General features: G+C 38.5%; 2 protein-coding genes across 2 annotated transcripts; both read right to left on the reverse strand.

The window, feature by feature from the left end:
- Positions 1 to 2,732: 2,732 nt before the first annotated feature.
- Positions 2,733 to 13,386, reverse strand: LOC116423624 (keratin-associated protein 4-9-like). Its single transcript, XM_031968660.1, has 2 exons — positions 12,136 to 13,386; positions 2,733 to 3,580 (listed from the first exon to the last, which is right to left on the reverse strand). Exons 1-2 carry the CDS (start codon positions 12,536 to 12,538, stop codon positions 3,174 to 3,176), a joined length of 810 nt encoding a protein of 269 aa, XP_031824520.1. The 5' UTR covers positions 12,539 to 13,386; the 3' UTR covers positions 2,733 to 3,173.
- Positions 13,387 to 21,540: 8,154 nt separating this feature from the next.
- Positions 21,541 to 23,389, reverse strand: LOC116423308 (keratin-associated protein 4-3-like). The gene has a single exon (XM_031966254.1). The coding sequence runs from the start codon at positions 23,255 to 23,257 to the stop codon at positions 22,781 to 22,783; it is 477 nt and encodes a 158-aa protein (XP_031822114.1). The 5' UTR covers positions 23,258 to 23,389; the 3' UTR covers positions 21,541 to 22,780.
- Positions 23,390 to 24,036: the final 647 nt, after the last annotated feature.

Below are 24,036 nucleotides of genomic sequence, written 5' to 3' on the forward strand. Positions count from 1 at the left end.
TCTCATTGGATCTAAGCATTCTCTGAGTGGTAGTTAAGGGCAAATTTGCATTATCCTCATGGAAACCCACAGGCACCTGGGGAAACAGAACAGTCCCTGGACCAGTAGAGAACACATTAGATCTCTTCAGGCTAGAGATGGATTTGAAGTTGGAATCGGAGCAGTGATGAACAAATCCTTCAGTGCAAGCAAAATGATTTCTCCTGCTGCCAATGCCATGACAATTTCAGCGTCCTTGGAGAGAGGACAGAGGTTTAGTTGACCTTCCATGTGTCTCTGATGGTAAGACTCCATCAGTCATAGAAACCCTTGCATCAATTCAGTTTTGGTTTAGGATTCAACAGATTCAGGATTTCTGATGAACCATGATTCCCTTCATTTCTCAGTTCCTGTCTCTGTCCATCTCTGTGTTGTTGCTTTTTAATTTCTTCCAAGAGAGTCTTGTGAGATGGGGACCAGTTTGTATCACCCTTTGGGGGTTCACCTGAAGATGATCTGCTTTGGGTAACCTCAGGTTTTGAAATCTGTTCTTCTCTTTCCCCATCATAGCTATCTATGGGCAGAGTGCTTTCTGTGTTTTTTGCTCATTTTTTTGATCATGAGGTGTGCTTCTGGGGAAGGGTGGAGATTGTCCAAACTTTCTCTACAAGCAGCAATAGCTGCTCTACATCAGGGCTGACTAACTGCCGGGGCTAGATGGGCGAGGCCAGGTCCCTAGTAATTTTGGCAGTAGGGGACCAGTATTTGAATTTTGTATGTGTGTTGGATGTCTTATACCTAGTCTGTTAATTCACAGGCTTGCAACCAGTGTAGAGTAGCCAACATTCATCGTGGCAATTTGGTTCAGCATTAAAGAGGTTTCTCATGGATCATCAATGCCTTCTCTTGGGTAAATACATTGATCAATACATTATTCTCCTTCTTGTGTTTTTGGGTCGATGGCCACAAGAAGGCTGACCAATTGAGGGAGATTGTTCTCATTGGATGAAGAACAAGAAATGCTCCTAGTAAGGGCATAAGTGTTAAGAACTCATCTGTACCTCCCCACTCCCATGGATAATACATTGACAAAACGCCTTGCAAACCCAGAGAGCGACTCATATTTTTGTGTATCCTTTGCCCTAGAGTGAATATAACACCATGGAACAAGAGCACATGGAAACTGTTGCAGAAAAGGTGAAAATCTTTAGACACTTGCCTAAGTCAGCAGATAGGGTGGAGTCAGCAGATAGGAAGAAACTATTTCTAAGGAGTTAAGGGTGTAGTGGTAGGGAGAAGAAGAGCCAGGTAGAGTTGGGGGGTGGGGGGGAGGAACTCATTTGGGATGCAGCTACTGGGAGTGGGGAGAGTGGAACTACCTTCTGGTGGATTCTCATTGGATCGAATCATTCCCCGAAGGGTGGTTGAGGGCAACTTTTGCGTTATCCTCATGGAAAGCCACAGGTACCTGAGGACACAGAACAGTCCACATACCAGTAGAGAAACATCAAGTCTCTTCAGGCTAGAGCTCAATTTGGTGTTGAAGACATGGCAACGATTAAGAGTCTTTCATGAGAGGCAGGCAGGTCTAGTCGGTCTTCCACGTATCTCTGATGGTAGGGAACCATCATTCCTAGAAACCTTGGCAGCAATTCCAGTTTGGTTGAGGATTCAACAGATTCAGGATTTCTGATCACCCATGTTTCCTTTCTTGTCTCAGTTCCTGTCTCTGTCCACCTCTGTCCCTAGTCTGAAAGACAGCCCATGGAATGTGATTGCTACCCATCAAATATCTGCACAGCATGAAGGGTGAAGTTGTCTACCTTAAATTTGTGTGAATATTCGCGCATCCCACCTAAAAGTTGTGCCTTGGGAGATGGCTTATGTTCTCTACACAAGTTTAAGCCCTGTTCTGAAGCAATACTAATTCCCTGACAACATTTTCAAGGCATGCACTGGAGGGAATTAGCAATGAAGCTTAACTTGGAATGTCTTGTGAATTCTTATTTCTTGATTCTCCATACTCTGTTGATCATATATGAAGCTGGACTCTCATCCATTGTTCCCAATTGAATGAGAATATCAATTCTCCTACACACATCAGAATTTTGTCATTCTGAAATGATCCTCTCCCGTCCTTGTTCATAGCAAGGAACTTCAAGCCACAGCGACCATTCCTCTACTCTCTCCCAGGCTGACTAATGCAAAAGCATGAGGAAATGATCCATGGAAGACTGTAAGTCACTCAGTCACCTGTCTAGCTCTCTGCCTGAGAAGAATCATAAGGGATTCCCAAGGAAGATTTCTTTGTGTTGGAATGAGTAGGTGAGGACAAAAACAAAATGGAATTTTGGTGTCTTTATACAAAACACGTGATAGGATGCAAAGGCAGGATGACTACTTATGAAGTGGTGGTGAATATAGTGAATAGTCTGTTGGGGTAGTGGTTGAAGAGAAAGGCAGTGGGAGACTCTTAGAAATTTGCAATTCAGTGATTTTTGAGAGTTGCCCTATCATTAACCAAGAAGACAGAGAGAGAGAGAGAGAGAGAGAGAGAGAGAGAGAGAACAGAGAGACACAGAGAGAGAGACAGAGAGACAGAGAGAGAGAGAGAGAGAGACAGAGAGAGAGAGAGAGAGAGAGAGAGAGAGAGAGAGAGAGAGAGAGAGAGAGAGAAAGAAAGAGAGAGAGAGAGAGAGAGAGAGAGAGAGAGAGAGAGAGAGAATTCACGAAGGCACTGGAATCCTTTCATTTCCAGGAAACTTTATTTGGAATTGGACAAACACTAACACAAAGCCCAATCAGAAACATCATTGTAAGCTCAGTAAGAAAAGTTCATTGTGAGCTCAACACATGGTTGATATTGTTCTTCTCAAAGAGCAAAAGTTTGTGACCAAAGTCAGTGAGGAAAACAATGAAGGTGTGGGGGAATTGTGAAGAATCGTGTTGCATAGATATAAATTAATTGAGAATTTGGTGTCCACGTAAAAAGATGAAGGCAAGAGAATGATGTCAGTGAGGTGTTGAGTAGGCGGTGATTACTGGAAATGGTCGCTCCTGGCTGAAAGTGCAATTCTGTTTGCCCTGAAGAATGTTTTTTTGAAGGGAATCAGTGGAAGAAAAGCTGTCCTGGCTGTTTGAGAGAGAATGGGGAGAGTGGGCATTTGCAGACCGGTGTGAGAGGTCAGCAGAGTTCAGCAGCAAGAACCACAGCAGGTTGGGCGGCAGCAGGTGGTTCTGCAGCAAGTGGTCTGGCAGCAGCAGGGGCGGCAGCAGCATGGGTGGCAGCAGGATTGGCAACAGCTAGAAGTACAGTAGCTGGGGCGGCAGCAGCATGGGCGGCAGCAGGGCTGGCAGCAGCAGGGGCGGCAGCAGCTAGTACAACAGTTGGGGCGGCAGCAGCAGGGCTGGCAGCAGCTAGAAATGCAGCAGCAGGGGCGGCAGCAGGGCTGGCAGCAGCAGCGGGAACCACAACAGCCAGAGCCACAGCCTTGGCCACCACAGGTGGAGCCACAACAGGAGCTGACCATGATGTTGGTGGATTGAGGTTTTAGGTTGGTTTGCAGATGAGGGAGGTTCTCGAGTTTGGATGTCCCCTGGGCTCAGAGACCTTTTTTATATTCACCTCCTCAGCAGTTGCTAGTGCCAGGTCCTGTTTATTTCCTTGTTTTTCGAATAAAACGTGATGACCATATTAGTAAGTGTCAAATTTTACCTGAAATCTTTTTATGGTAATGACTTGTCCCGTTATGATTTTCCAATGTATGGTTTATTGCTGAGTCACTCCTCCCCTGTGATGTGTGCCTTAAAGCATTTCATTCTTACTTGTACAGCTCTCCTGGGGAAGCTTTTTCCTTCTCTAAAGCCTAAAGATGCCCCTCTTCAAACTCATCATCCTAGCTTTGGCTGCTGGGGCCAGGAAGAACAAACCTACTTCTCGGCCCACCGTGGCAGTTTGCTTCAGCATCAAAGAGATTTCTTATGGATCACCAATGCTTTCTTTTGGGTAAATAAATTAATAAATACATTGTTCCCCTCCTTTTTGTGTTTTTGGGTTGATGCCCACAAGAAAACTGACCAATTGAGGAAGATTTTTCTCTTTGGATGAAGAACAGGAAAACTTCCTAGTAAGGGCACAAGTGGTTGATTCCAAAGAGGCTTTGTGCTCCAACTAAGGAAATGTTCTTGAGGCTCAGAAGGAATGCATAGTCTTTCCTTGTTTACAAACTGAGTTGAACATAATTGGTTTGGAGTCAACGTCAAAGAAGTAAGAGATATAATTATGCTAAGGCTGATTATGATGTTAATAGATGCCAAAATAAAGGGAGTGATATTAGATTAAAGAAGGGAAGAGTGAATGAAATAATATTAGAGTAAAATAATAAAGATCAGGGAAGAGGAGAGATGCAAATATCAGATGGTTATGGAAGACAAAGGAACAGCTGGAAATGTTGGAAAGGTAGCTGAGAGAACTGAAAGGAAAAGGGTAAAAATAAGATTTGGGTATGAAAGAGAAATAAAGGCAATGGAATGGGAAGGTATTTCCAATAAAAGGGAAGGTATGTGAAGGAGGGAATATGAAGTAGGAACATGTGAAGGGAGTCAAAGGATATGTATGAAAGGTCAAAAGAAGGAAAGCAAAGGGAAAGCAAAAATTCATCTCCCTCTCCTTTTTGGTACATATGGAGGAATATGGCTGTGAAATTGATCAATATGTTTCCTAACTTTGATGATCATTGTCTTTTTTCTCTTCATTTTTATTTTTTGAGATATGCAATAATGTACAGAAAGAGGGAAGTCCTTTTATAAGTGATGTTGCTCCAGAAATATCAAGACAAATTTGTGAAATTTTAAGATATGCTGAAAGAAAGTGTGTCATACCAGAGAAGAGAAGAGTATAAAAAGTATAGAAGAAGAGAAGAGAGGAAAAAAGAGCAGAGGAAAAGAACAGAGGAGGGAGAAGGAGAGAAGCAGAGAGATGAAGAGAGGAAAGAACAGAAATAGGAATATCAAGCAAGATAAAGGAACAGATGGAATATAGAAAAGAAGTTGCCTGAACTGAAAGGTAGTGAGTAAAAATGAAGTTTAAGGAATGGAAGACAAGAAGGCTGAATGGAATTTGAAGAGATTTGTTATGAAGGGCATGTGCTGTGAATCTCCATTTTTATTCTTTCTTTAAAAGCAGTAGACAGTTAAGTACATTAAGAGGTCATCCTCAACTTGTAAATAAAATTAATGCAGTATGTATAAAGAAGAATGTATAAAAGGTTAAGTTCTTGCATGTTGTTGGAGAAAAGGGATGATATGTCCTGAGGTCTCCTCTAAAGCCCTTCTTTAAATTCAATTGAATAATACTTCTAGACTAAAAGAGAAATAGCAGAACCTAGAAAAGAATAGAATAAAAACAATTTCCCACCCAAGACACATTTGAAGGTTGACATGAAAAGTCTCTTGTACCCAAGTTAAAGTGGACTGCAATCTAGCACTGGCTATACCCCACAAACTAGTAGTAGTACTTGGGAGCAACTGAATCCATGATGACAATACAGTTTCTGGGCTTCTGAGGCACAAAGGGGAAGAAAATCTAGATAACTGGTCTGAAGAAGCTAATAAGGGTCCATTGGCTGACACCTGGGGCTGGAATCTTTTTCGGTGTTCACCCTTGCAAATGGCTTATACTCTTGGTCCTCAGCCTCAGGACAATGAAGTGCATTGTTGTACTATGACTTGTTCCTTCTAGAAAGCTGGGATATAGCACAGTTGAAGGATCAGAAATAGTGCTGGTGGGCTAGATGCTTTAGCAATGTGCAAAAAAGCTTCCTCCATTCTAAAAATTCATTTATTATGCAGATGACAGAGAGCCTGAAACCTTTTCTTTTTGCTTTTGGGTAATAATTCCAATAGAAGTAAAAGATGGGTCCCTCCTAAAGAGGCTCATGCAGCTATCCTTACTTTGAAACTAGACCAAAAGACGCTACACATTTGACAGCAAGTTTTGAGGAAGCTGTTATAAGAATTCTTGCTACTGAGGATAGGTCCAATCACTTTGTTCAGTTCACATACAGTCATTGTTCACTGAAAGCCTAGGCTCAATTCATCTTGTTGTTGACTATTGAAAAGATTTGCCAAGACCAGCAGGATGAATACAGAAAGGATTGGTGAGACTTGCACGAACTGATGCTGAGTGAAATGAGCAGAACCAAGAGATCATTATATACCTCAACAACGATACTGTATGAGGATGTATTCTGATGGAAGTGATTTCTTCGACAAAGAGAAGATCTAACTCAGTTTCAATTGATCAAGAATGGACAGAAGCAGCTACACCCAAAGAAAGAATACTAGGAAATGAATGTAAACAGCTTGCATTTTTGTTTTTTCTCCCAGGTTATTATACCTTCTGAATCCAATTCTCCCAGAACAACAAGAGAACTGTTCGGTTCTGCACACATATATTGTATCTAAGATCTACTGTAACCTCTTTAACATGTATAGGACTGCTTGCCATCTGGGGGAGGGGGTGGAGAGAGGGAGGGGAAAAATTGGAACAGAAGTGAGTGCAAGGGATAATGTTGTAAAAAATTACCCTGGCATGGGTTCTGGCAATAAAAAGTTATTTAAAATAATAATAATAAATAAACAAATCTTAAAAAAAGAAGAAGAAGAAGAAGAAGAAAGAATATAAAGAAAGCTGGAAAGACTTTTTTTAAAAGTAGAGCTAATTATTTTATTTTTTAAAAAGGGTATGCACTAACTCTAATCATATAATGGACAAAGAAACCTGATGGGAAGCTGGAAACCATGACTGAAAACATATTACTTTATTTTATGGATCAAAATTTATTTATTTAAATACACATAGTTTCAAAGCAAAAAAAAAAAGAAAAAGAAAAAGAAAAAGAAAAAGAAAAGATTTGCCAATATAGCTCAAACCAACTCATTTACAAAATGGGGGAGGGGAATGGGAAGAAGAAGACAGCAAATTCAGTTCTTTTTTTAGGTATTTAAAACTTTTAAAACTTTTTATTTTTTCTTTTCTTTTCCTTTTAAAGGAATTTAAAGGTATTTTCAAAACATGTGCATGGATATTTTGACAGCATTGACCCTTGTATAGCTTTGTGTTTAAGATTTTTCCCCTCTTTCCCCCTACTCCCTCCCCTAGATGTCAAAAAATCCAATATAGGTTAAACATGTTAAAATATATGTTAAATCTAATAGGTATAAAATATTTATACAATTCTCTTGATGTACAAGAAAAATCAAATCAAAAAATGAAAGTAAATGAGTAAGAAAACAAAATGCAAGGGAACAACAACAAAAAGAGTGAGAATGTTATGTTGTGATCCACATTCAATTCCCATAGTCCTCTCTTTGCATGAAGATGGCTCTCTTCATCACAAGATAATTGGAACTGTCATCAGTCATCTCATTGTTAGAAAGTCACGTTCCTCAAAATCGATTATCATGTAACATAGATATCTGCTGTTTATAATGATCTCCTGGTTCTGCCCATTTCACTTAGCATCAGTTCATCATAAGTCTCTCCAGGCATCTCTAAAATCATCCTGCTGATCATTTTGCATAGAACAATAATATTCCTTAACACTCATATACCATAACTTATTCAGACATTCTCCAACTGATGGGCATTCACTTAGTTTCCAGTTTCTTGACATTATGAAAAGGGCTGCTGCAAACATTTTTGCACATGTGGGTTCCTTTCCTTTTTTTAAGATGCCTTTGGGATATTGGCCCAATAGAAACACCATTAAATCAAAGAATATACACAGTTTGATAACTTTTTGAACATAGTTCCAAATTTCTCTCCAGAATGGTTGAATCCATTCACAGTTACACCAACAATGTATTGGAGTCTCAGTTTTCTCATATCCTCTCCAACATTTGTCATTATCTTTTCCTGTCATTTTAGCCAATCTGAGAGGTATGTAGTGGTATCTCAGAGATGTCTTAATTTGCATTTCTCTGATCAATAGTGATTTAGAGAACTTTCTCATATGATTAGAAATGGTGTTAATTTTTTCATCTGAAAATTGTCTGTTCATATCCTTTGACCATTTATCAATTGGAGAATAACTTGAATTCTTATAAATTTGAGTCAATTCTCTATATATTTTAGAAAGGAGGCCTTTATCAGAAGTATTAAATGTAAAAATGATTTCCCAATTTATTGCTTCCCTTATGATTTTGTCTGCATTAGTTTTGTGTGTATAAAAGCATTTTTAACTTAATATAATCAAAATTACCTATCTGGTGTTCAATTATGAGTTCCACTTCTTCTTTGGACACAAATTTCTTCCTTCTCTACAAATCTTCTATGTTCTTTTAATTGCTTATAATATCACTCTTTATGTCTAAATCATGAACCCATTTAGATCTGATCTTGGTATGTGGTGTTGGGTGTGGGTCAAGTCCTAATTGTTTTCCATGCTAGTTTCCAATTTTCCCAATAGTTTTTGTCAAATAGTGGGTTCTTATCCTAAAAGCTGGGGTCTTTGGGTTTGTCAAACACTAGATTGCTATAATTGACTATTTTGCCCCGTGATCCTAATCTGTTCCACTGATTGACTACTCTATTTTTAGCCAGTATCAAATGGTTTTGATGACTGTTTAAATTTATTTTCAAAACATATGCATAGATAATTTTCACCATTCATCCTTGCAACACCTTGTGTTCCAAATATTTTCTCCATCCCTTTCCTCTTCCCCTTCCCCTTGATGGTAAATAATCAAATCTGTGTTAAACATGTGCAATTCTCCTATACATATCTTCAAAATTATCATGCTGCACAAGAAAAACTCAGATCAAAAGGGTAAAAAATGAGAAAGAAAATAAAATGCAGGCAAACAACAAATGAAAATATTATGTTGTGATCCACACTCAATTCCCACAGTTCTGTCTCTGGGAGCAGATGGCTCTCTCTATCACTAGACTATTGGAACTAACCTGAATCACCTCACTATTGAAAAGAGCCACATCAATCAGAACTGATCATTATATAATCTTGCTGTTGCTGTATAAAATGTTTTCTTGGTTCTACTCACTTCCTTATCATTAGTTCATGTAAGTCTTTCCAGGCCTTTCTGAAAGCATCTTGCAGATCATTTCTTATAGAACAATAATATTCTATAACATCCATATACCATAATATATTCAGTGATTTTCCAGCTAATGGTCATCCACTCAGTTTCTAGTCCCTTGCTACTACAAAAAGGTCTTCTACAAACGTTTTTACACATCTGGTCATTTTCCCTTTTTTATGATTTCTTTGGGATATAGGCCCAGTAGAGACACTGCAGGATCAAAGGATATGCCTATGCACAATTTGATAGCCCTTTGGACAAAGTTCCATATTGCTCTCCAGAATGGTTGGATCAGTTCATAACTCTACCAAAAATGTCTTCATGAGCCAGTTTTCCCACATCCTCTCCAACATTCATCATTGTCTTTTCCTGTCATCTTAGTCAATCTGAAAGATGTATAGTGGTACCTGTCTTAATTTGTATTTCTCTGATCGACAGTAATTGAGAGCATTTTTTCATTGAATAGAAATGATTTTAATTTCTTCATCTGAAAATTGTCCATTCATATCCTTTGACCATTTATCAACTGTGGAATGGCTTGCATTCTTATAAATTTGAGTGAATTCTCTATATGTTTGAGAAATTAAGCCTTTATCAGAACCTTTGGATGTAAATTATTTCCTAGTTTATAGCTTCCCTTCTAATCTTGTCTGCATGTGTTTTGTTTGTACAAAAACTTTTTAAGTTAATATAATCAAAATTACCCATTTTGCCTTTCATAATGTACTTTAGCTCTTCTTTGGCCACAAATTCCTTCCTTCTCCACAGACCTGAGAGGTAGGCTATCCTTTGTCCCTCTAATGTGTTTATAGTACCACTTTTTATATCTAAATCATGAACCATTTTGACTATGTCTTGGTATAGGCTGTTAGATGATGGTCAATGGCTAGTTTCTCTCACACCAATTTCCAATTTTCCCAGCAATTTTTAACAAATAGTGAGGTTTTATCCTAGGGCATGGGGTGTGTGTGTGTGTGTGGGGGGGGGTTATCAAATGCTCGAATACTATGATCCTTGACTATCATGTCTTACAAACCTAATCTATTCCACTGACTGACTATTCTTTTTCTTGGCCTGCATCAAATACTTTTGATGACCGCTGCCTTTTAATACAGTTAATTTTGCATTTTTACTTTAATTCCCTTGAAATTCTTGACTTTTTGTTCATCCACATGAATTTTGTTATTATTTTTTCTAGCTCTGTAAAATAATTTTTTGGGAGTTTGGTTGGTGTGATACTGAATAAGTAGATTAGTTTAGGTAGAATTGTCACTTTTATCATATTAGCTCGACCTACCTATGAACTCTTGATATGCTTCCAGTTCAGTAGATCTGACTTTATTTGTGTGGAAAGTGTTTTGTAATTATGTTCATATATTTCCTAAATTCATCTTAGCAGGTAGATTCCCAAATATTTTATAATATCTATAGTAATTTTAAATGGAATTTCTCTTTCTATCTCTTGCTGCTGGCCTTTGTTGGTAAAATATAGGAATGCTAATGATTTCTGTGAATTTATTTTGCAGGCTGCAACTTTGCTAAAGTTCAACATTAACTCTTGCAAAACTTTGTGTTTCAATGTCCCCCTCCTTCCTTCACCTCCTCCCCTAGATGGCAAGTACATGTTAAACATGGTAGAAATACATGTTAAATACAATATATAGATACATATATATATTTATACAATTATCTTTCTGCACAAGAAGAATCAAATCAAACAGAAAAAAATTAGCAAGAAAATCAACTGCAAACAAACAACAACAAAAAGAGTGAAAATGTTATGTTGTGAACTACACTGAGTTCGCACAGTCCTTTCTCACTGTATGGATAGCTTTCTTCATCACAAGATCATTGGAACCGGTCTGAATCATCTCATTGTTGAAGATAGCCACATCCATCAGAATTGATCATCGTATATCCTTGTCAGAGGATAGCACTGGGGAATCCATGAAAAGGATTCCACGCTGAAAAAATTGACATGTTGAAGCCAGGAACTTGGTTGATTCTACTTGGCCTTAGAGGCCAGAAAGAGAAGCTTTGGAAAGATGTTGAAGAGAGGCAGATTTAGGCTTCAGACAAGGAAAATATTCCCAATTGGAGCTGTCCATATAATGATGGAATACTTTAAGGTGGAAATAATAAATGGACAAGAGGCAAGCAGTGACTCGGGAATAAAAAATGCAAGGTTCTTCAATCCACAATGAACATTCACTAAGTCTATCCCTGACGGACACAAAGACATGAGAATGGAATCCATGATTCTGTGGATCCAATGATCCATGGAAGATTGTAAGTCACTCAATCACCTGGCTAGCTCTGTGCCTGAGAAGAATCATAATGGGTGTCTGAAGAAGATTCCTAGGTGTTGGAATGAGTAGGGGAGAATAGAATGAAATTGAATTTTGGTGTTCTTATACAAAACATGTAATAGGATGCAAAGGCAGTATGACCACTTATAAAATCCAGGATAAGAGAATATTCTGTAGGGGTAGTGGTAAAATTGAAAGACAATGGGAGACCCTTTGAAATGGGCAACTCTGTGCTTGTGAGAGGTGTTGTGACACTGACAAAGAAGAGAAAAAGAGATAGAATTCACCAAGGCATTGGATTCCATTAATTTCCAGGAAGTTTTATTTGGAATTGAACAACCACTAAGACAAAGACAAATCCGAATCATGGGCAAATTGGGAAAGAAACCTCATTGTAAGCTGAGTAATAAAAGCTGATTGTAAACTAAACATATGGTTGATATTGTCTTTCTCAGTGACAATGAGAATGTGGGGAAATTGTGCTGAATCATATTGGATGGATATAAGTTAAATAAGCATGTGGTGTTCATGTGAGAGGATGAAGGCAAGAGAATGATGGCAGTGGGGTGTTGAGTAGGCAGTGATCACTGGAAATGGTCACTCCCACCTGAAAGTGTAATTCTGTTTGCCCTGAAGAAGGTCTTTTTGAAGGGAATCAGAGGAAGAAAAGCTGTGCTGGCTGTCTGAGAGAGCATGGGGAGGGTGGGCATTTGCAGAACGGTGTGAGAGGTCAGCAGAGCTCAGCAGCAAGAGCCACAGCAGGTTGGGCGGCAGCAGGTGGTTCTGCAGCAAGTGGTCTGGCAGCAGATGGGGCGGCAGCATGGCTGGCAGCAGCTAGAAGTACAGCAGCTGGGGCGGCAGCAGGGTTGGCAGCAGCTAGAAGTACAGCAGCTGGGGCGGCAGCAGGGTTGGCAGCAGCTCGAAGTACAGCAGCTGGGACGGCAGCAGCAGGGGCGGCGGCAGCAGGACTGGCAGCAGCAGGGGCGGCAGCAGCTAGGACAACAGCTGGGGCGGCAGCAGCATGGCTGGCAGCAGCTAGAAATGCAGCAGCAGGGGCGGCAGCAAGGCTGGCAGCAGCAGCCGGAGCCACAACAGCCAGAGCCACAACCGTGGCCACCGCAGGTGGAGCCACAACAGGAGCTGACCATGATGTTGGTGGATTGAGGTAATAGGTTGGTTTGCAGGTGAGGGAGGTTCTTGAGTTTGGATGTCCCCTGGTTTCAGGACCTCTTTTATTCCCACCTTCTCAGCAGTTGCTGGTGCCAGATCCTGTTTATTTCCTTATTTTTTTTCTTGAGGAAAACGTAATGACCAAATTAGTCAGTGCCAATTTTTTCTGGAAATGTTTTTATTGTAATGACTTTTCCCAACATGATTTTCCAATGTATATTTTATTGCTGAGTCACCCCTCCTCTATGATGTTCACCTTAAAGCATTTCATCCTTATTTGGACAGCTCTCCTTAGGAAGCTTTTTTCTTCTCTGAAGCCTAAAGATGCTTCTCCTGAAGTTCATCCCCCTGTCTCTGTCCTCTTGGGTCAGTGAGAACAAACCTATTTCCCAGCCTCAGCATATCAGTTGGCTTTAGCATCGAAGAGATTTCTCATAGATCATCAGTGCTTTCTCTTGAGTAATGAAATTGATGAAAACATTTCTCTCCTTTTTGTGTTTTTGGGTTGATGCCCACAAGAAGGCTGACCAATTGAGGAAGATTTTTCTCATTGAATGAAGACCAGGAAAACTTCCTAGTAAGGGCACAAGTGGTTGATGACAGAGAAGTTTTGTGCTCCAACCAAGGAAATGGATCAAAGGCCCAGAATGAATGAGTAGTGGTTCCTGGTTACAAATTGAGTTGAACATAATTGGTTTGGAACTTACTTTGTAGTCAATATCAGCGAAATGAGAGAGATAATTGTCCAAAGACTGATTGTGGTCTTAAGATATGCCAAAATAGAGGGAGTTGTATGAGAGAAAAGAAAAGAGAAGAGCAGATGAAAGAACAGAAGAGCCAAGCAGAGCAGAGGAGAGGAGATAGGGAGGTCAAGGAAGACAGGGGAACAGCTGGAAATGTGGGAAATGGAGCTGACAGCATTGAAAGGAAAGAAGTAAAAAGAAGATTAGGTAATGGAAGGGAGAAGATTTACAGGGAAGGGAAAGATATGTGAGAGAGGAAATAAGAAGTTGGGGTCTTCCAGAGGCCAAGCCCAGATGGCGGAGAGCAAACAAGACTCTCTGTAACCTCTTCTAACCTTCTCTCAAACCGACAGCAGATTAAGCTTCTAAACTGGTTTTGAAGTCAAAGAATCAACAAATATTTGGAGTATAACACATTTCTAGAAGAAGATACCTTGGAAGAACTTCAGAGCTGGTCTGTTTCAATCAGGCAGGGGGACAGTCTGGGTTTGGCAGCATAGGGTCATTGGGTCAAGAAGCTGGGGCTGGGAGTCAGAGTGTTGTAGCTTCCATGCACCTGGAAAACTTTTATGAGCCTCTTGGGCCACTCTGTCCTAGTTGCAAGCAGATAGTTTGACAGGTTTGCCTTTTGTAAAAGACAAATTGTAACCACTGAGCCCCAGAGGGATTTAACTGGCCATTACCCAGCACTTAAAATCAATGAGCAGAACTGCCCCAGGAAAATTAAAGATCTCCTTTGCCGTTAAATAGAGTTGGAGCCTTCAAAGAATGAGTAAAAAACAAAAAAGAATCTTAGCATGGACAGCTTTTGTGGAGAGAAAGAGAGAGAACAGACCTCAAATTCTGAGGTTTCTAAAGACAAAGCAACTGCAGAAGAAGTCTCAAAAAGAGACATGACCTAGTCCTCATTTCACATAGCTTTCTTCGAAGATTGCATAAAGGATCTTAAAAGAGAGTTTGAAGAAAAATGGGGAAATGAAATAAGATCATTTCAAGAAGGAATGGAAAAAAATGGAAAATGAATGCAATGAACCAAAAAAATTTAATTGGCCAATTGCAAAAGGAGATATAAAAGGAAACTGAAGAAAATAATTCACTAAAAATTAGAATTGAATAAATGGAAGTGAATGGCTCAATAAGACTTCAAGAATCAGTCAAACAAAAACAAAAAATGAAAAAAATAGAAAAAAATATGAAATATCTCTTAGGAAAAACAACTGACCTGGAAAATAGAGCGAGGAGAGACAAACTAAGGATTATTGGGCTTCCTGAAACCCATAATGAAAAAAAGAACCTAGATATAATCTTACAGGAAATAATTTTCTTAAATGCCCTGATATTTTAGAATCAGAAGGTAAAATAGAAATCAAAAGAATACACCAATCACCTCCTGAAGAAGACCCCAAAGTTAAATCCCCAAGGAATGTCATTGCTATATTTCAGAGCTATCTTACCAAGGAAAAGATATTGCAAGCAGCTAGAAAGAAACAATTAAAATATTGAGGAACCACAAAAAAGAATTACCCAGGACCTAGCAGCTTCCACCTTAAAGGATTAAAGGGCCTGGAATCTGATATTCTGAAAAGCAAAGAAACTGGGATTACAGCCAAGAATAAGCTATGTAGCTAATCTTATCTTTCTATCTATATATCCATAATCTATCTTATCTTTCAGGGAAAAAGTTGAATGTTCAATGATCTGGGTGAATTTCATCTATTTCTAATGAAAAGACCAGTACCGAACAACAACAAAAATTAGATTCCAAACAAGAACTCAAGAGAAGCATAAAAAAGTAAAAAGAAAAACTTGAGAACTATATTTGTATAGGATATACTTAGAGAATGTGGGTATAATTTGATTTTATTATGAGTGATATGAAAAAAGAAACTGGGGGAAAGGAGATCGTGATTGGAAGAAGAGGAAAAGGAGGTAAAATAGGGAAATTATACCTCACAAAGAGGCAAAGAATACCTATGGTAATTGAGAAGAAGGAGGAGGATGAACTATTGTTTGAATCTTACTCTCATCAGATTTGGCTCTAAGAAAAATCAGACATATTTGGTATACACAAAAAATTATCTCACCTTATAGAGAAGTAGGAGTGAAAGGAGGCAAAGAAGAGGAAAGACTAATAGAAGGAAAAAACAGAAGAATTAGGGGAAATGTAAAAAGGTAGGGGACTCTAAAGGGAGACTGTTTGAGGAAGGTGTCATTAAAACAAATACTGGGAAAGAAAGAGGATAGGAAAGAGAAAAGCTTAAACTAGGGTAAATAAGATGGCAGGAAAACAGAATTAGTTATTTTAATTAGAATGGAATGGATGAACTCCCATACAAATAGAAGCAGATAACAGATTGATTAAAAGCTAAATCCTACAGTATTGTTTACAAGAAACATTTCAAGTATTGTGATATACAGCATGAAGATAAGGGCTGAGTAGAATATAATATCTTCAGGTGAAGAAAAAGCAGGGTAGCAATCTTGATCTCAGATCAAATAAAAGCAAAGATAGATCAAATTAAAAGAGATAGGAAGAAAACTATATCTTGCTAAAGAATATCATACAAAATGAGCAAATCAATACTAAACATACATGCACCAAGTGGTATAGCATGGAAATTCCTACAGAGAAGTTAAGAGCTAAGAAGAAATAAACAGCAAAATCATACTAGTGGGGATCTGAACGTTGCTCTCAGAACTAGATAAATCAAACCAAAAACCAAGAGAGTTGAGAGTAACAAAAGTTAGGTATATCTAATTGGAAAAAAATGATGCAGAAAGAGTTACTTTTCAGGTTCATGAACTATAAAGTGGACCATGTTAGGATAAACCCAAAATCAATGCAGAAAGGCAAATAGTAAGGTATTTTTTCAGATCATGATGCAATAAAGATTACATTCAATAAAGGGCCAGGGGAAAATAGACCAAGAAGTAACTGATGCTAAGTAATCTCATCCTAAAGAATGAATGGGTGAAATAGCAAATCATAGACACAAACAATAATTTCATGCAAGAGAATGACAATAATGGGACAACATAGCAAAATTTGTGGGATGCAGCCAAAGCAGTAATAATGGGAAAGTTTATATCTCTAGATGCTTACTTGCATAAAATAGAGAGGGAGAAGATAAATAAGTTGGGATCACACCTAAAAAAGCTAGACAAAGAACAAATTAAAAACCCCAAACGAAATGCCAAACTTGAAATTTTAAAAATAAAATTGAAAGCAAAAAAATATTGAATTGTTAAATAAAACTAAGAGCTGGTTTTATTAAAGAATCAACAAAATAGTTAAATCTTTAGTTAATTTGATTAGAAAAAGGAAAGAGGAAAATCAAATGGTTATTCTCAAAAGTGAAAAGGGAGAACTATCCACCAATGAAGAGGAAACTAGAGCAATTATCAAGAGTTACTTTGCTTAAATTTATGCCAATAAATTTGACATCCTACGTGAAATGGAGGAATACGTATACAAATATAGATCGCCCAAATTAAGAGAAGAGGAAATAAATTGCTCAAATGGTTCCATTTTAGGAAAAGAAATAGAAGAAGCTATTAATTAACTCCCTAAAAAAAATCCACAGAAGCAGATGGATTTACATGTGAATTCTAACTCCAATACTATATAAACTATTTGAAAAAAATAGGGATGAAGGACTCCTACAAAATTCTTTTTATGACACACACATTGTACTGATAACTAAACCAGGTAGGATGAAAACAGAGAAAGAAAATTATAAACCGATCTCCCTAATTAATATTGATGGAAAAATCTTAAACAAAATATTAGCAAAGAGATTGCAGATAATCACCCCCAGGATAATACACCATGACCAAGTAGGATTTATGCCAGGATTGTTGGTGAAGTTGTGAACGAATCCAACCATTCTGGAGAGTAGTTTGGAACGATGCTCAAAAAGTTATCAAATTGTGCATACCCTTTGATCCAGCAGTGTTACTACTGGGCTTATATCCCAAAGAGATTATAAAGAAGGGAAAGGGACCTGTATGTACACGAATGTTTGTGGCAGCCCTTTTTGTAGTGGCTAGAAACTGGAAACTGAATGGATGCCCATCCGTTGGAGAATGGCTGAATAAACTGTGGTACATGAATATTATGGAATATTATTGTTCTGTAAGAAATGACCAACAGGATGATTTCAGAAAGGCCTGGAGAGACTTACATGAACTGCTGCTGAGTGAAATGAGCAGGACCAGGAGATCATTATATACTTCAACAACAATACTATATGATGACCAGTTCTGATGGACCTGGCCATCCTCAGCAACGAGATCAACCAAATCATTTCCAATGGAGCAGTAATGAACTGAACCAGCTACACCCAGAGAAAGAACTCTGGGTGATGACTAAAAACCATTACATTGAACTCCCAATCCCTATATTTATGCCCACCTGCATTTTCGATTTCCTTCACAAGCTAATTGTACAATATTTCAGAGTCTGATTCTTTTTGTACAGCAAATAACGGTTTGGTCATGTATACTTATTGTGTATCTAATTTATATTTTAATATATTTAACATCTACTGGTCATCCTGTCATCTGGGAGAGGGGGTGGGGGGTAAGAGGTGAAAAATTGGAACAAGAGGTTTGGCAATTGTTAATGCTGTTAAGTTATCCATGCATATAACTTGTAAATAAAAGGCTATTAAATAAAAAAAAAAGGATTTAGGCCAGGAATGCAGGGTGGGTTCAATATTAGGAAAAATATTAGCATAATTGACTATATCAATAACCAAATTAACAAAAGCCATATGATTATCTCAACAGATGCAGAAAAAGCATTTGATAAAATCCCCAATCCATTCCTGTTTAAAAAAAACAAAACATTAGAGAGTATAGGAATAAATGAACTTTTCCTTAAAATTTTCAGTACCATCTATTTAAAAGCATCAGCAAGCATCATATGTAATGGTGACAAACTAGAACTATTCCCAATAAGAAGAGGGATGAAAAAAGGTTGCCCACTATCACCATTGCTATTTAATATTGTATTAGAAATGCAAGCCTTGGCAATAAGAGAAGAAAAAGAGATTAAAGGAATTAGAGTAAGTAATGAGGAAACCAAAATATCTCTCATTGAAGATGATATGGTGGTATACTTAGAGAACCCCAGAGACTCAATTAAAAAGCTATTAAAAATAATCCATAACTTTAGGAAAGTAGGATACAAAATAAATCCACATAAATCCTGAGCATTCTTATACATTATTAACAAGCAAACAAGCAAGAGATACAAAGAGAAATTCCCTTTAAAATAACTGTTGATAATATAAAATATTTGGGAATTTATCTGCCAAGGGAAAGTTAGGATCTATATAAGCAAAACTATAAAACGCTTTCCACACAAATAAAGTCAGATCTAAGCAATTGGAATAATAGCAAGTGCTCATGGATAGGTTGAGCAACTATGATAACAATGACAATACTCTGTAAACTAATCTATTTATTTAGTGTTATACCAATCAAACTCCCAAGAAATTTTTTTTACTGACCTAGAAAAAATATCAACAAAATTCATCTGGAAGAAAAAATGTCAAGAATTTCAAAAGAATTAATGAAGAGAAAAGCAAATGAAGGCGGCCTAGTTATACCAGATCTAAAACTAGATTATGAAGCAACGGTCATCAAAACTATTTGGTCCTGGCTAAGAAAAAGAAAAGTTGATCAGTGGAATAACTTAGGTTCACAGAATAAAATAGTTGATGACTATAGCAATCTAGTATTTGACAAATCCAATGGCCCCACCTTTGGGGATAAGAATTCACTATTTGACAAAAACTGCTGGGAAAATTAGAAAGTAGTATGGCAGAAAGTAGGGATAGATCCACACCTAACACTGTACACCAAGCAAAGATAAAAATGGGTTCATTATCTAGACATAAAAAATGATATTAGTAGAACATAGGATAGTTTACCTCTCAGATTTGTGGAGAAGGAAGGAATTTGTGACCAAAGAAGAACTAGAGATCATTATTGATATATAAAATAGATAATTTTGATTATATTAAGTTAAAAAGTTTTTATTCAAACAAAACTAATGCAGACAAGATTAGAAGGGAAGCAATAAACTGGAAAAACATTTTTATAGCCAAAGGATCTGATAAAGGCCTCATTTCTAAAATAAATAGAGAATGGACTCAGATTTATAATAATTCAAGCTATTCTCCAATTGATAAATGGTCAAAGGATATGAACAGACAATTTTCAGATGAAGAAATTGAAACTATTTGTAGCCACATGAAAAGGTGCTCCAAATCACTATTGATCAGAGAAATGCAAATGAAGACAACTCTGACATATCACTACATATAATGTCTAGGCTAGCTCTCTGGAGGGCCTCAGGATCAGTCGGAGTCAGGATCAATCAAAGTCCTTGGTGTTAGGGGGAGAAGTGAAGGAGGCAGGCAAGCTGTCATGTGGCTCGCCAAAGATGAATCCTGGACTCTGGAGTCCTGAGCCTGAAGTCTCTCTCCTCCTCATCTTGCAGCAGAGCAACTCTGACCTCTGTCCCTCAGCCCTCCAATCCTTGCCTACGATTACCTCCCTACCACACATTCAGCAATCACCAATGGTGAGGAGAGCCATCACATCACCATCTCATCTAAATATATATATATATATATATATATATATATATATATATATATATATAGAACCATTATCTCACATCGAATAGGTAATTAGCCTCAAGTGTTCTGCTGTCTCAGATTCAAGTACACTTTTTCAGAGTTTCTGCCCTCTACAACTACACCTGTCAGATTGACTAAGAGGACAGGAAAAGATATTGACAAATGTTGGAGGAGATGTGGAAAAACTGGGATACTGATACATTGCTGGTGGAACTGTGAATGGATCCAACCATTCTGGAGAGCAGTTTGAAACTATACTCAAAAAGTTATCAAACTGTGCATACCATTTGATCCAGCAGCGTTTCTACTGGAATCATATTGCAAAGAGATCTTAAAAGAGGGAAAGGGACCCACATGTGCAAAAATGTTTGTGTCAGCTCTCTTTGTAGTGGCAGGAAACTGGAAACTCAGTGGATCCCATCAACTGGAGAATGGCTGAATAAATATATGGTATATGTACAATACTATTGTTCTGTAAGCAACGACTTGCAGGATGATTTCAGAGAGGCTTGGAGACACCTACATGAACTGATGCTAAGTGAAATGAGCAGAACCAGGAGATCATTATACACGGCCACAAGAAGACCATACGACCATCAATTCTGAGGGACGTGGCTCTCTTCAACATTGAGATGATTCAAACCAGTTCCACTTGTTCAGTGATGAAGAGTGTGGAACACAACATAGCATTCTCACTTTCTCTGTTGTTATTTGCTTGTGTTTTCTTTTCTTTCTCAGTTTTTCTTTTTCTTCTTTCTTGATCTGATTTTTCTTGTGCAACAAGATAACTGTACAAATGTGTGTACATATATTGGATATACCATGTATTTCAACATATTTAACATGTAATGGACTACCTGCCAGCTAGGGGATGGGATGGGGAAAGTAGGTAAAATTTTGGAACAAAAGGTTATGCAAGGGTTAATGTTGTAAAAATTACCCATGCATATGCTTTGTAAATAAAAGTCTTTAATAAAAAAAATAGGAGAATGGCTGAATAAATTATGATAAAATGAAGGTTATGGAATATTATTGTTCTATAAGAAACAATCAGCAGGATGATTTCAGAGAGGCCTGCGGAGACATAAGTGAACTTATGTTAATTGAAATAAGCAGAACCAGGAGATCATTATACACAGTAACAACAAGTCTATGATGATCAATTCTGATGGACATGGCTCTCCTCAACAATGAGATGATTCAAACCAGTTCCAATTGTTCAGTGATGAAGAGAGCCATCTACACACAGAAAGAGGACGGTGGGAATTGTGTGTGGATCATAACATAGCATTCTCACTCTTTCTGTTGTTGTTTCCTTCAATTTGTTTTCTTTCCCATTTTTCATGCTTGATCTGAATTTTCTTTTGCAACAAGATAACTGTATTAATATGTATATGTATATAGGATATAACATATATTTTAACATACTTTACACATATTGGACTTCCTGACACCTGGAGGAGGGCGAGAGAGAAGGAGGGGATAATTTGAAACCGAAAGCTTTGCAGGAGTCACTGTTAAAAAAATTACCCATGCATATATATTTTTAAATAAAAAAAGCTTTGAATAAAAAAAAAAAAAAGAAAAATAGGAAAGTGATTGTCACCCAAGAAATATCTGCATGGCAGGAAGGGTGAACTTGTCTACTCTTAAAATTATGTGAATTGATATTCTCACATCCAACCTAAATGATGTATTTTAGGAGCTCATTTGTGGTCTCAACACAGGGTCTAAACCTTATTCTGAAGCTATAGTGATTTCATGACAACATTTTCAAGGCAAGCATTACAGGGAAATATCCATCAAGCCAACTTGGAATATCCTGTGAATTCTGATTCCCCAATTTTCCATACTCTGTTTGAGCCAGACTCTCATCCAGTGATCTTAAGTGAAGCAGAATAACTTATTCTTTTCTGTCCTACCCATATCAGAATTTTGTCATTCTGAAATGATCCTCTTACCTCTTTGATCATAACAAGGTTCTCCAATCCCCAACGAACATTCACTAAATCTATCCCTGACTGACTGACACAAAGACATGAGAAAATGATCCATGCAAGACCATAAGTCACTCAATCACTTGGCTAGCTCTTTGCCTGAGAAGAATCATAATAGGTATCTGAATAAGATTTCTTTGTTTTGTAATGAGTAGGGAAGAACAGAAATTTTATTTTTGCATTTTGGTTTCCTTATACAAAACACATGATAGGATGCAAAGACAGGATGAGCATTTATGAAATCTATGATAGTGAATATTCTGTTGGGATCTTGGTTAAACTGATAGGCCATTGGAGACCCTTTGAAATGGGCAATTCTGTGATTGTGAGAGGTGCTCTAACATAGTCAAAGAAGACAAAAAGAGAGAATTCACCAAAGCATTGGATTCCATTGATTTCCAGGAAGTTTTATTTGGAATTGGATAAAAACTAAGACAAAGGCAAATCCATATGATGGGTAAATTGAGAAAGAGACCTCATTGCAAGCTGAGTAATAAAAGGTGATTATAAGCTAAACATATGGTCGATATTGTCTTGCTCAGTGACAGTGAGGGTGTGGGGGAATTATGAAGAATTGCATTGCGTGGATATATATTAAATAAGAATTTGGTGTCCTAGTAAGAGGATGAAGGCAAGAGATTGATGGCATTGGGATGTTGAGTAGGTAGTGTTCATTGGAAATGGTCTCACGTGGATAAATGTGAGATACTGTTAGCCCTGAAGAAGGTGTTTTTGAATTAAATCAGTGGAAGAAATGATGTGCTGCCAGTCTGAGAGAACATGGGGAAGGTGGGCATATGCAGACACATGTGAGAGGTCAGCAGAGCTCAGCAGCAAGAGCCACAGCAGGTTGGGCGGCAGCAGGTAGTTCTGCAGCAAGTGGTCTGGCAGCAGATGGGGCGGCAGCAGCAGGGCTGGCAGCAGCAAGGGCGGCAGCAGCAGGGGCGGCAGCAGGGCTGGCAGCAGCTAGAAGTGCAGCAGCTGGGGTGGCAGCAGCAGGGACGGCAGCATGACTGGCAGCAGCTAGAAGTACAGCAGCTGGGGCGGCAGCAGGGCTGGCAGCAGCTAGAAGTACAGCAGCTGGGGCGGCAGCAGGGCTGGCAGCAGCTAGAAGTGCAGCAGCTGGGGCGGCAGCAGGGCTGGCAGCAGCTAGAGGTACAGCAGCTGGGGCGGCAGCATGGCTGGCAGCAGCTAGAAGTACAGCAGCTGGGGCGGCAGCAAGGCTGGCAGCAGCAGCTGGAGCCGCAACAGCCAGAGCCACAGCCTTGGCCACCGCGGGTGGAGCCACAACAGGAGCTGACCATGATGTTGGTGGATTGAGGTTCTGGGTTGGTTTGCAGGTGAGGGAGGTTCTTGGATTTGGATGTCTCCTCCAGGTTCTCAGAGACCTCTTTTATACCCACCTCTTCAACAGTTGCTGGTGCCAGGTCTTGTGTTTATTTCCTTAATTTTTTTCTCAAGGAAAACATGATGACCAAATTAGTCAGTGCAAGTTTTTACTTGAAATGTTTTTGTTGTAATGACTTTTCCCGTTAGGATTTTCCAATGTATGATTTATTGCTGTATCACCCCCTCTTCTGTGATGTTTGCCTTAAAGCATTTGATCCTTATTTGCACAGCTCTCAGGTGGAAGCTTTTTCCTTCTCTGAAACCTAAAGATGCTTTATTCATATTCATCTCCCTGGTTTTGTCCTCTGGGGCCAGGGAAAACAAACCTACTTCCCGGCCTCAGCATGGCAGTTGGCTTAAGCATCCTAAAGATTTCTCAGGGACCATCAGTGCCTTATCTTGGGTAAAGACTTTGATGAAAACATTTCTCTCCTTCTTTTGTTTTTGGGTTGATACCTACAAAAAGGCTGACCAATTGAGGAAGATTTTTCTCATTGGGTAAAGTACAGGAAAACTTCCTACTAAGGGCACAAGTGGTTGATGACAGAGAGATTTTGTGCTCCAACCAAGGAAATGGACCTGAATAGACTCGGAAGGAATAAGTAGTGGTTCCTTGGTTATAAATTGAGATGAACATAATTGATCTGGAACTTGCTTTGGAGGAAGTGACTGAGATGACTGTCCAACGTCTGAT

This window comes from Sarcophilus harrisii, chromosome 4, assembly GCF_902635505.1.
Source record: "Sarcophilus harrisii chromosome 4, mSarHar1.11, whole genome shotgun sequence".
Lineage (NCBI taxonomy): Eukaryota > Metazoa > Chordata > Mammalia > Dasyuromorphia > Dasyuridae > Sarcophilus > Sarcophilus harrisii.

Bases quoted from the DNA above. Each gene is read 5' to 3' on its own strand.
- LOC116423624 (XM_031968660.1), bottom strand. From the start codon at position 12,538: ATGGTCAGCTCCTGTTGTGGCTCCACCTGCGGTGGCCACGGTTGTGGC. The intron at 3,581-12,135 runs GCTGAGCTCTGC...AAGGTCTCTGAG, and splicing joins AACCTGCTGTGGCTCTTGCT to CCCAGGGGACATCCAAACTC.
- LOC116423308 (XM_031966254.1), bottom strand. From the start codon at position 23,257: ATGGTCAGCTCCTGTTGTGGCTCCACCCGCGGTGGCCAAGGCTGTGGC.